At 35.0% G+C, this 13,840-nt stretch overlaps 1 protein-coding gene and 1 long non-coding RNA gene across 3 annotated transcripts; one reads left to right on the forward strand and one right to left on the reverse strand.

The window, feature by feature from the left end:
* Window positions 1-919: 919 nt before the first annotated feature.
* LOC149697772 (uncharacterized) lies at window positions 920-3,050 on the reverse strand. The gene is made up of 4 exons (XM_089867216.1): window positions 2,844-3,050; window positions 2,539-2,646; window positions 2,163-2,422; window positions 920-1,970 (listed from the first exon to the last, which is right to left on the reverse strand). Exons 1-3 carry the CDS (start codon window positions 3,041-3,043, stop codon window positions 2,167-2,169), a joined length of 564 nt encoding a protein of 187 aa, XP_089723342.1. The 5' UTR covers window positions 3,044-3,050; the 3' UTR covers window positions 920-1,970; window positions 2,163-2,166.
* Window positions 3,051-6,174: 3,124 nt separating this feature from the next.
* Window positions 6,175-9,029, forward strand: LOC149697773 (uncharacterized). 2 transcript variants are annotated; one of them, XR_016382061.1, is made up of 4 exons: window positions 6,175-6,414; window positions 8,547-8,632; window positions 8,700-8,801; window positions 8,913-9,029. It is a non-coding gene; the product is annotated as an uncharacterized LOC149697773 (long non-coding RNA). The 2 variants fall into 2 exon arrangements; XR_016382062.1 differs by lacking the exons at window positions 8,547-8,632; window positions 8,700-8,801; window positions 8,913-9,029 and adding an exon at window positions 6,512-6,941.
* The last annotated feature ends 4,811 nt before the right edge of the window (window positions 9,030-13,840 follow it).

A 13,840-nucleotide genomic window follows, 5' to 3' on the forward strand; every position in this document is an offset into this window, starting at 1 on the left:
TAATTGCATTTGTTAAATAGTTTTTTATATAGGCATATATGCTAATGTGTCTCTTAACCTTAAGTATCACCTCCCAGTACCAATAAAATCCTCGAAACTCATTTGAAACAGAAAGACTATTAAAAGTACGTCTAGCATAATTGAAAAAATATAAAAAATAAGGTCATAAATAAAATTGCACTGTCAAAGCTTAATCAAGAAATTTATGGCGATTAATATCGTTCATAAAGAGAGTAAAGTAATTGAGATACTTAAGAGCTATATTAGCAGCAATTTTCAGCGAGGGGCTAGTCACTTAAATAATTAAGTGTACAAAACCGTAAAAATCGATCATTTGATTTCTAGAATTCTTGGATAATCATAAGTAATCATAATCATTTTTGTGGGTAATCAAAGGTAATTTAGAAATCTCCGATAACTTTATCCCGCATAAGCTTTCATCTAACTTTGAAAAACTCTATCAAAATCGATTACTTGCAAAATGAATTTCGCGTAGGATTAAGCCTATTTTGCGAAGATGTTCTAACGTAAAATTGAAAGTTTTGGTTTTTAAAAACTCGAATAAAAACGTCTAATCGAACTGTTTCGTGACGGACTATTATCACGTTTGAAGATAAGATAAAGTGATTCGAAAGAAGACACAAATTTGATCGAATGTGTCGGTGTGCTTAGGATAAACTAAAAACTCCATATCACGTTTTTTGATACGACTCTATATAAGGAATTCATATTACGAATTAAATGTATTGAACTTTAAATAAAATTATATTCACATTTATTTAATATACGTAACTTTAACAAAGTATATACAAAATATATCAGTTCAACCAGTTTAATCGGGAAGAATAAAATCCATTTTCCCTCTGTCGGTGTGTTCGAGAGTCTTATGAATAAAAAGGTATCCTAATCTTGAAGAATGTTAAGTAAATAAAAAACAATAAAATTCACTAAGGATTGTAATAAATTAATCAGCTTTTAAGAATCTTGACGACATCGATAGAGGAATAAATGGATTCGGTTCATCAGGATTAGACTGATTACAGAGTGGTCACACCATGAATTCTGTTGTTCTTATTATAGAATGTGAGAATGATAAGCATATATTATGTTTAAAATACTTGTGCACATATTTATAAAGATTTAAATTCGAAAATGATTCAAAATAAAGAATTAGATTTGTAAATAATCACTTAATCTATTTCCGAAAAGTTCAAGAAATCTTCAGCCACATGAGACAAGGATAAGGCTTTAAATCAATATGAAGTAGATAAAGCAACTAGGTTACGACCTACTAGAATTTCAACACAAACTGGAAAAATAATAACAATTAAAAAATAAATATTGGGTTTACAGGGTTGCCACGGAATTTTCAGAACCAAATTCCCTGACTTTTCCAGGTTTTCCCTGACCTTTTTCTGAGATTTTCCATGACCTTTAGGCCGAAAGTGTAAATTTTTACAGCACGTTTTAAGGGCTTATAATTAAATAAAATCTGTACATTAAGTTTTCCAATGTATTTGTTGCACCAAAATGAATAAGAATCATTTTAAATATAAATAACAGTCTATGAAACTTTTTTTAGAGCGCATTTCTATACGAAAACGATTCTAAGCATTTTTAAAGATTGCTTTTAGAGTTTTCTGTGTTAAAAGAAGACGAGGACACTACTCTTTCAATTGAAACTAATCCCCAGAAATTTTACCCAGTGAAATGAAATTCCCTGACTTTAACCTGACTTTGCTGAAAATTTTAAAATTCCCTGACTTTTCCAGTTTTCCCCTGACCCATAGCAACCCTGGTTTAGATGTACCATGATTATCAACATGGTATTTTACATAGGGGAATATAAATCAAATACCATACATTTTAAATTATGTTTATTTTTTTTTACATGGGGAAACGACTTTCAGGAGTCACGCATAAACAATAAAACGGGGGAAAATAGAGACGTCCGGAAAACAACGGTCAAACTGTTGTAGAGAGCAAAGATTTAGAACATATTGTTGAATCAACCATTTTAATAGATGAATTAAATCCTTAACAGGTTTCTTTATGAAATTCCCTTCTATCAATTTGAAAAACACTAACTATCACCACCACCCCACTTATTTATTCTTCAAATAATAAAAAGATTTTAAGACATGAAGAAATAAATAACATACCAATTTAGTAGTTTAGCGGATACCAACTCTCGGTACCAGAACACATATTTACTACATCATTTTTGATGTAGTAAATGCTTCCTCGGTAATAGTGACATCTACTATTCATACAATAGAAGACTACCGAGGAAGCATCACATGTGCTCTGATACCCGCGACACCGTAGAGCATTTTTGCCACAATGCATACAATGTGGGGGATTAAACGCCACCGGAAGCTGGGCATACCCGTCCATCCATAGTCGATGATAGTCCCAACAACTGCAATTAGAAAAATAAACATAATTCAAAATTGTGTTAAAATTCAAATTCAAATTATGCTGATGATATGATGAATATTAATACGGATGATCGTGTTATAGAAATCTGAAACTTACGACCAGACTATGGGATCAATCTCGTCATCCTCATCCTCATCTGATATCGGCGTGTCCTCCATAAACCCCTCGTCCACACTCCAAACAACAGATACGAACTGTGGCGGTCTAAAATAATTATTAAATACTCATAAACTTATCCCGAACTCAAGTTGCAAATTTGATCTGAAATTCTTTACCACCCCAAAAATATTAACTATTTAAATTTTAAATAAAGTCATACCACACGAAAGTATTACGTATTATATTTTAAATTAACTCATTCCATGTTAAATTATTAACTGTTATATTTTAGATTTATTTACAAGTAGACTTGGGGGATTAGATTTTCCGCAATAAGTTGAACGGGACGGTCTGGATGAGCGTCATTGTAAGGACAGGGTGTATCCATGGCGACAGGGCATTGTAGAGGTTTGGCGGCGTTTAAGTGATATCGACGTTCAAAAATATAAGTTAAAGTCCATATTAAGACGAAAATTATGATGATGGTGATATGTGCAGTCATTTTTATAACTAGTTTAACTTTTTTTTCTAAAATTTCAAATATCTTTAGGGATTTTAATATTTAAAATTTTAAAAATTTTTTAATTTTTTCAAAAAGTTGAAATATATACAATTCGTTAACTCTCTAGCCCTACGAAGTGTTATTCTTATGAATATATCTATAAACTTATGTTATAATCTAGTCAAACCAATGATTTCACATTAGGTGCTGCTATTTTCAATACGTATTCTCTTGGCGCGAAATAATCTCTTTCTTTATAAGCGTTACTACATGACTTTAGTCTTACAGGCTATAATTTTCTGTCTCTCAAGATAGACTCATTACAGAGGAACGCTAGGAAGCGATAAAATTAACGCCGTCTCTCTTTTTCTTTCGTTTTTTCTGCTAGAGAGGAGTGTACTGTATATTACCAGAAGTGTATAACACTTTTTTTCGAAGGACGTGTATCACAGAGCGGGGGTAATTGTAACACGATTCCTCCCAAAATCAATAAATTTGAATCAATAAATAGCTTCCTTATAATTACCGTCTTGGGGTTTAACTATTTCCTGTTTGGACCCACGTCAAGCCCAGATTTGGGGTTTGACTATTGAGGATTTAGTACCCAATAGTTATAGAATTCATACCGCGGTAAAGTGCTCATCTTAATTTTGATGAGCAGGAAGAAAAAACCAAAAAAGTGAGCCTGGGAAGAAGCATGTTACATAACTAGAAGTATTAAGAGGTTAAAGAATGTCATCCCTCTTCTATCGCCTCCTTCTAGTATTATCCCGATTGACATTATTGCCCGGGTCAGAGTGCTACTAAATTTTACGAAACATAAATATTTTCCTGTATTATGCGATTGATAATATACAGTACACTCCTCTCTAGCAGAAACAACGAGAGAAAAAGAGAGACGGCGCTAATTTTATCGCTTCCTAGCGTTCCTCTGCAATGAGTCTATCTTGAGAGACAGAAAATTATAGCCTGTAAGACTAAAGTCACGTAGTAACGCTTATAAAGAAAGAGATTATTTCGCGCCAAGAGAATACGTAATGAAAATAGCAGCACCTATTGTGATATCATTGGTTTGACTAGATTATAACATAAGTTTATAGATATATTCATAAGAATAACACTTCGTAGGGCTAGAGACTTAACGAATTGTATATATTTCAACTTTTTGAAAAAATTTAAAAATTTTTGAAATTTTAAATATTAAAATCCATAAGGATATTTGAAATTTTAGAAAAAAACGTTAAACTAGTTATAAAAATGACTGCACATATCACCATCATCATAATTTTCGTCTTAATATGGACTTTATCTTAAATTTTTGAACGTCGATATCACCAGTGATGGGCACTATCATATCTTTTTTGAATCTGATACTTTATTTGATAGTTGGAAAAAAATCTACCTATCATTTGACCGATTTTGATAGTGATAGATCAACCTATAAATGATAGGCTTGAAAAATTGAGTTTGAAAGTTCCGATTCGTAAGGAATTTTTTTGATACTTTTCCTGATTCATTAGCTTTTAAGAATATTTAATTTGATTTAAATTTGATAGGTATCGCTACCTATTAAAAATATTTGAAAGCAAAAATGATATTTCTAATATATTTAATAAAATTTTAGTGAATTCCTTCCTTCCCTCTTCCCGGTAGGTCTGGAGAGAGATCTACCCGAGGCCGACTAGTAGCTACTACGCATCAGCGGTGCGCAAGTACGTCATCACTGACGTTAGAGAGAGAAAAAAACCAAGTTTCAAATTTCTCAGCCTAACGACTCGCGCCGTCGCGACTCACGCGAGAGTAAATTTTAGCGGCCGACGGTCCGGAGAAAAAAATCGCGCATGCGCCTGAAAAAAAAAGAGCCTCGGTTAGGTCTCAGGGCTCTAACCCGGAATCTGCTAACTCTCGCCACCCCTCCCACGGTCCCACCCTCCCGGTGTGAACGAAAGTTTCAAGCGATGGACAATATGCCGAAGGAATGAAAGGCTGTAACTCCTCAGTTATTTTGAAGCTGTCCCTTTTCGCGGTATTTCTCCCTCCGAAGCTGGCCTGCAGATTCATTGGATTGTTTCCGCGAATCGGTTTATTTATTCTAGTGATCAGTCAAAAGAAATTACACATAAAATTAATTGGAAATTTCGCGGTAGTAAGTTAGTAACTAAGCTCCTTCTCCTTATGTCTGTTATCTATTTCATCACGGGAACTTGTAAAAACCTATCCTGATAGGTGCAAAATCCAAAATATTTTGATAGGTAAAAAATTGATAGGTGCGAAATCCAAAATATTTTGATAGGTAAAAAATTGATAGGTGCGAAATCCAAAATATTTTGATAGGTAAAAAATTGATAGGGGCGAAATCCAAAATATTTTGATAGGTAAAAAATTGATAGGGGCGAAAACAAAAATATTTTGATAGGTAAAAAATTGATAGGGGCGAAAACAAAAATATTTTGATAGGTAAAAAATTGATAGGGGCGAAAACAAAAATATTTTGATAGGTAAAAAATTGATAGGGGCGAAAACAAAAATATTTTGATAGGTAAAAAGATATATCGAAATAAATGTGCCCAACACTGGATATCACTTAAACGCCGCCAAACCTCTACAATGCCCTGTCGCCATGGATACACCCTGTCCTTACAATGACGCTCATCCAGACCGTCCCGTTCAACTTATTGCGGAAAATCTAATCCCAAAAGTCTACTTGTAAATAAATCTAAATTATAACAGTTAATAATTTAACATGGAATGAGTTAATTTAAAATATAATACGTAATACTTTCGTGTGGTATGACTTTATTTAAAATTTAAATAGTTAATATTTTTGGGGTGGTAAAGAATTTCAGATCAAATTTGCAACTTGAGTTCGGGATAGGTTTATGAGTATTTAATAATTATTTTAGACCGCCACAGTTCGTATCTGTTGTTTGGAGTGTGGACGAGGGGTTTATGGAGGACACGCTGATATCAGATGAGGATGAGGATGACGAGATTGATCCCAAGTCTGGTCGTAAGTTTCAGATTTCTATAACACGATCATCCGTATTAATATTAATCATATCATCAGCATAATTTGAATTTTAACATAATTTTGAACTATGTTAATTTCAGTTGTTGGGACTATCATCGACTATGGATGGACGGGTATGCCCAGCTTCCGGAGGCGTTTAATCCCCCACATTGTATGCATTGTGGCAAAAATGCTCTACGGTGTCGCGGGTATCAGAGCACATGTGATGCTTCCTCGGTAGTCTTCTATTGTATGAATAGTAGATGTCACTATTACCGAGGAAGCATTTACTACATCAAAAATGATGTAGTATATATGTGTTCTGGTACCGAGAGTTGGTATCCGCTAAACTACTAAATTGGTATGTTATTTATTTTTTCGTGTCTTAAAATCTTTTTATTATTTGAAGAATAAATAAGTGGGGTGGTGGTGATAGTTAGTGTTTTTCAAATTGATAGAAGGGAATTTCATAAAGAAACCTGTTAAGGATTTAATTCATCTATTAAAATGGTTGATTCAACAATATGTTCTAAATCTTTGCTCTCTACAACAGTTTGACCGTTCTTTTCCGGACGTCTCTATTTTCCCCCGTTTTATTGTTTATGCGTGACTCCTGAAAGTCGTTTCCCCATGTAAAAAAAATAAACATAATTTAAAATGTATGGTATTTGATTTATATTCCCCTATGTAAAATACCATGTTGGTAATAATGGTACATCTAAACCAGGGTTGCTATGGGTCAGGGGAAAACTGGAAAAGTCAGGGAATTTTAAAATTTTCAGCAAAGTCAGGTTAAAGTCAGGGAATTTTATTTCACTGGGTAAAATTTCTGGGGATTAGTTTCTATTGAAAGAGTAGTGTAAGTTTCTCCTCGTCTTCTTTTAACACAGAAAACTCTAAAAGCAATCTTTAAAAATGCTTAGAATCGTTTTCGTATAGAAATGCGCTCTAAAAAAAAGTTTCATAGACTGTTATTTATATTTAAAATGATTCTTATTCATTTTGGTGCAACAAATACATTGGAAAACTTAATGTACAGATTTTATTTAATTGTAAGCCCTTAAAACGTGCTGTAAAAATTTACAAATCTAATTCTTTATTTTGAATCATTTTCGAATTTAAATCTTTATAAATATGTGCACAAGTATTTTAAACATAATATATGCTTATCATTCTCACATTCTATAATAAGAACAACAGAATTCATGGTGTGACCACTCTGTAATCAGTCTAATCCTGATGAACCGAATCCATTTATTCCTCTATCGATGTCGTCAAGATTCTTAAAAGCTGATTAATTTATTACAATCCTTAGTGAATTTTATTGTTTTTTATTTACTTAACATTCTTCGAGATTAGGATACCTTTTTATTTATAAGACTCTCGAACACACCGACAGAGGGAAAATGGATTTTATTCTTCCCGATTAAACTGGTTGAACTGATATATTTTGTATATACTTTGTTAAAGTTACGTATATTAAATAAATGTGAATATAATTTTATTTAAAGTTCAATACATTTAATTCGTAATATGAATTCCTTATATAGAGTCGTATCAAAAAACGTGATATGGAGTTTTTAGTTTATCCTAAGCACACCGACACATTCGATCAAATTTGTGTCTTCTTTCGAATCACTTTATCTTATCTTCAAACGTGATAATAGTCCGTCACGAAACAGTTCGATTAGACGTTTTTATTCGAGTTTTTAAAAACCAAAACTTTCAATTTTACGTTAGAACATCTTCGCAAAATAGGCTTAATCCTACGCGAAATTCATTTTGCAAGTAATCGATTTTGATAGAGTTTTTCAAAGTTAGATGAAAGCTTATGCGGGATAAAGTTATCGGAGATTTCTAAATTACCTTTGATTACCCACAAAAATGATTATGATTACTTATGATTATCCAAGAATTCTAGAAATCAAATGATCGATTTTTACGGTTTTGTACACTTAATTATTTAAGTGACTAGCCCCTCGCTGAAAATCGCTGCTAATATAGCTCTTAAGTATCTCAATTACTTTACTCTCTTTATGAACGATATTAATCGCCATACATTTCTTGATTAAGCTTTGACAGTGCAATTTTATTTATGACCTTATTTTTTATATTTTTTCAATTATGCTAGACGTACTTTTAATAGTCTTTCTGTTTCAAATGAGTTTCGAGGATTTTATTGGTACTGGGAGGTGATACTTAAGGTTAAGAGACACATTAGCATATATGCCTATATAAAAAACTATTTAACAAATGCATTACGGAATTAACTTTATTTTAAATTTGTCTAAAATCGGTTTAAGCCGTACTTTGATGCTAAAATAGCTCTTAATTATCTTAACTACTTTGCCCTCTTTATAATTGATATTATTTGCCATAAATTTTACTTTTAAGCTTTGACAATGTACTGTTAAGTGTGGGCTCATTTAATTTATTCAATTAGTTTATAACTTGTCTGTACAATTTTTTTTTTGCATCCGGCTACCCATCTAGCACCCCGACCATAAGTGATCCCCAACTATGGCCTGCTGGTGTATCGTGTATGAGGCTAGGGTCTACCGACAAAAAGAAGACCTGGGGTACGAATGACCACCCTTCTGCCATTGAACTTTCTTTCGCGCCAAATTCAAAATTTGTTATATCTAGATGTCACAAATCCCAGACAGAGGACGACCTAAGGAACCATTTAACGGATCTCGGAGTGGACCGTCTTGACATAAAACCGGTCAACGAAACAAACCCATCAAGGTATAGCACCTTCTAATTTGAAAGCAATAGGAAATACGATCATATAATATTGGACCTATTAAACTGGCCAAAGCCAATTGGAGTAGCAAGGTTCTTTTTGTTTACATAAAGCCGCAGGAAAAATACTGGTGGAAGATTCCAAACGACTCAAACTCATTCGGCTTGACTAACGAACAGCCTGGAACCTATCTCCCCAAAAGGCCTTAAAGTGGCTCATTTAAATATTCGAAGCCTTCCTCGCCACATTACCGATGTTCAGTACATCCTAGGGAAATACTCAATAGACATTCTCGGCCTTACAGAGACATGGTTGGCAGATCGTACGTTGGATTCCACTTTAGAAATTCCTGAATATGCCTGTCAAAGACTGGACAGAAAACGACAAAAACAGGGGGGCGGTATTTGTATATACACTCGGGAAGAAATATTAACCATCCCGTTAACCACGAATACAGGATCAGATACGGTCGATTCCCACCTAGAATCCGCATGGTTTGCTATTCCTGAGAAGAATTTTAAACATTTAGTTATCGGTATATGCTACCTCCCCCTAACGGGAATTATGGTAACTGCTTCGAAGATCTTAAAGTCCTAGTAGAATCTCTGAATGCTGACAAGCACAATCGCGAAATAATAATTCTGGGCGACTTCAATACAAACCTGCTTCCCTCTGCCAAAAGTAATATAAGAAACCTCCCTTCGGGAGGAAAGTATACAAAGGCGAATATTTCCCAATACATCCTCGTACTGCGAATGTCCCCGCGCACTTATACGGCAGTAAACAAAGTTTAAAAAATAGGCCCGGGCCGCGTAAAGCGTAGGAATACATTATCTGATGTCGCGATTGCGTCGGCTGCTTAAGTTATGTCAATTTCACAGATGCATTGTAATTTTAAACATTTCCAATGAAATAATTCATGCAGTATTTTTAGATTTTGATGATAATCAATCATTAATAAACAGGCAGTGACTCGATTATAGGATTTTCATAGGTCTTTGCATGAAATTTGAATAAAACCCTTACCTTGCCAAGGTATATGACTAAAGCTTAGTTCCCACTTGACCGAAAACACGACGGAAACACTGCGTAAGTACCTCTGCGGTAAAACATCTTCCGCAGAATGCGACCGAAACAGCTTTCGGTCGGACAGAATTTGTGTTCTAATTTTGACGCAGAGGCCGACGTAAAATTATTTTCATAACCAATCAAAATTCGTTTCGGGATGAAGCTTCTGTTGACGTCATAATAGGGGAGTTTTTCATCGCCGCTTCGAGGTTTTTTTTAACTAGTCAGTCGCCATTGCCACATTTGCATGTAACGAACTTTTGAGTCTGAATTCTCAAATTGGATTAGATTGCGAGTCGCTCTTGTCGTGTTTGTATTTTGAATCTCTCTGACCTTCATTTGGTAGAAGTAAGCTCCCAAATTAAGATACCATCAAGGGAAAATCGAAGGCCAAGGCTTAAGTTATTCTGGCTCCGAGTCCCAATTTCAACTCGTGTTACGCGACTACCGGTCGACCGCCCATTTCTGTCGGAATTCGGTCGTATGTGTGAACCGAACTAAAATCTTGCCGTCGAAGGCCTGCGTAAAACTCAATTTTTTGACGCAGCGCTAAAGTTTTCGGTCGTCATTTTCGGTCAAGTGAGAACCTAGCTTAACACTATACATAGATAGATTTTAAAATGGTGTTATTATCAATCTCGAAATTGGATTCTTGTATTCATAATTTTCATCTTCTTGGCTTCACAACAAACTAGATTTTCGTTTCGAAATAATTGTATGTGAATATTTATTAACAAAATCAGGAATCTTCTATTTCTTTACGACAGACGGCTAAGCAGACTACACGAGTTTGAAGCGCTTTTTCCAACGACCATATCAAAGGACTAAGATCTACCGTACCTTGTCCATGAGCAATAGTGTCTGAATATGGTATTTGGCGGTTCGAGGATGTCTCGCGTGTTTTAACGTTATGCCTATGGCGTCTTGTATACTTCCCTCCCGTATGGAGGTTTCTTATATTACTTCTGCCTCTGCTAATACCAATATCCAGAGTCTAAAATCGGCTAACTTCGGCTTTGAGCAAATGATTAAGAAACCAACGAGAGTAACGCTAACCTTATGTACCTTAATGGACCATATCTATTCAAAAGACGTGACCCGTATCTCCTTGGCAACAAACATCCCTCTTGGAATCTCAGACCATGACATGATTCTATGTGTCCACAAACGAAAATGCTTCAAGGTCCAGAAAACACTTTTAAAAGTTAGAAGCTACAGGTTGATGAATTCGGACTCATTTATCAAAGATGTTAAAAATAGACTTGATATTGAACTATCCACTTTTAACGATGTTGATACCGGAGTTGAGATTCTTCGCTCCACTATAATCAGCACTCTAAATAAACACGCTCCTCTGGTCACTAGAAGATTCAGTACTAACGATCCTCCATGGCTTACACCAGAGGTAAAGCATACCGTGCACCTTTGTGACGTATACCATCGGAGAAGTCGGAAATTCGGCTTCGATGATCTCTATAGTAAGTACAGAAACACAGCGACCGACATGTTAAGGTCCGAGAGACGGAACTATTTTCATAAAAATATAAAATTAGGGACGGAAAGAACCAGCCAGGCTTGGCGCGTCCTCAAGCCATTCCTGAATTCCAAGAAGAAATCCATCAATGCTATCAAATCTAAAGAAAAAACCGTCACCGATAGCCTGGAAGTAGCCTCAAATTTCAACGAATTTTTTACCGCTTCTGAAACGCTGTTTTCAAACACCTTTAACCCTCGAGAATCAAAGCAAGCTACGGATAACGCCATGTTCAACTTCCAGGAAGTTGACAAGATCAGTGTTTTCCGGTATCTGAAGAATTTATCCTCGAATTTTTAGACTTTATAACGATAAAGTTCATTAAGCCTGTGGCAGGCCTAATCTCGCCTTTTGCAGCAAAAATTATAAACATCTCCTTCTTAACAAGTCGATACCCAGCTGCATGGAAGGAAGCCAAGGTGGTTCCAATCTACAAGAAAGGCGACAAAACGGTCATGGCCAACTACAGACCAGTGTCGATTCTCCCTGGCCTTTCTAAACCACTGGAACACTTTGCCTAAAACACGTTGAATTCGTAAACCTCGACCCGCACCATGATTAAAATCATAAAAATGCAAAAGCGACGCATTGAACGCGTACATTTTTAGTAAATAAAACAAGCTACTAGCCCACTACAGCCCCTAAAACAGCTGTCTACAGCTGTTTCAGGGGCGGAAGCGACGGAATAAAAATAGAGGGCGAAAACAACCCGTCAAAGGGGGTAATGTTGAGGGAACGAAATTCAAATGCAAGGCGCGTCCCTTCAACGCAATTATTATATTGAAATTTTAGACAATTAAGTAATATTTAAGAAAAACAAAGCACTACTTTCAAAGTCTAAACTTTAAAAATACGACGATACGAGAAGGCGAAGTAACGGGCAACGAGAGGTAAACATTTTTTTAAATGGCAAAAATTAACGGTAAGCCAAGGCTTAGCGCAATTTCACCGCCTTAAAAAAAGTGCCAAGTTTCGAAATAGATTGTGGGACAATAAAAAGGTGAAAAATTATGAAATTAGTCTTATATTAAAGCTTGAAACCTACTTTATATTATATTTAAAATCCATTCATGAGCAAATCCTCAATAAATATGGAAATGACAACGAAAAAGAACCCTTTCTCAAATTTGTTTCCCTTTAAAAAAGTGTGCGGCCGCAAACGTGGTGAAAATGGGGAAAAGAGCTATCCAAATGACGATTTGGCCGGCCATTTGGCTTGCCAAATGTTTGGATAGGGTTTGAACCAAATGAAAAGGGATTTGGAGTTACAGAATACCGATTAGAGTCATTTGGAGGTGAATCGATCCCAAATCCAAATGATTTGGATTAGGAACGATCCAAATGCAGTTAGAGAATAGGGTCCCTGGGCTGTTTGGGAAACCACTTTTCTCCGAGCGTTTTTATCAAGAAGGGGTTTAAACTAGTTAATTTTTTTGGGACATCTAAGGGTAGAGAAAAAAAATGAGGAAAAATATTAAAATGGGATTCATCGTTTGTTGCGCCAAGGTTTCAGACAGAAATGAGGATTGAGGATTGAATTTCTCGGAGGGGCCGGAGGCGTTCCTCTACTGCCCAACCAACGATGCCCATGCAAAGCCCGTGCGCCGCGCTCACACAGGAGGGGACTTTAGCTGTATAGGATTGTTTTCTAATATAGTTCAAAGTTTACATTAAAAATTCATAACTTACAAGTATTATCATGAAATTCACACATGACACTTTTAACACCAAATTGAACAATTTTACAACCTTCGTGGGACGTTTCCTAAAAACAATTGCTGATTTTAAATCCGTAGATGCAAATTTTAAAATTTTACTGGACAATGCCCAAAGCCCTGTGTCTAGGGCGCTAATACGCGTTTATTGGTTTTTACTTATAAGTCTTAGAAGAGGTCTATCATGAGACTAACAAGAGATTGTTAGTTAAGAAAGTGTTAGGCAACACTAAGAACAGTTCATAGCTGAGTCTTGCGCAAAACAGGAGATTTTAAGATGCATGCTACTGAAATTTCGTAATATTTTTAAAGTTTTTAGAAAAATTACGCAACTTACCTTATATGAAAAGTATTATCATATTGACACATAAAAGGTGGCCACAAAATGCATCAAATTTGTTTAAATGGAACGTTGTTCCTTTCAGATATCTTTAAATTTTCTACCGCAAGGTCCAAAAGTTTTTCGGTTTTTTTCAAATTACTTTTCCTCTCTAATTATGTTGAACATTATTTGGTTAATTTTTCTATTTTTCTTTTTTCTTTTTTTTTTTTGAATACGCAAGTATTTGATTTTTTTCCGTTTCATTAATTTGTGTAGTCAATTTTTTCAGCTGCTCTTCTAGGTTGAGCTTATTTTTATTTAATACCTTTCAAATATGAGTTTATTTTAATATAGAGACTTTTAAGGTGCTGTACAAAAACCGATCTTACTTCTAGTTCCTCT

Source organism: Phalangium opilio, unplaced genomic scaffold (assembly GCF_054372755.1).
Source record: "Phalangium opilio isolate 3A_F unplaced genomic scaffold, DU_Popi_V2 ptg000019l_1, whole genome shotgun sequence".
Taxonomy (NCBI): Eukaryota; Metazoa; Arthropoda; class Arachnida; order Opiliones; family Phalangiidae; genus Phalangium; species Phalangium opilio.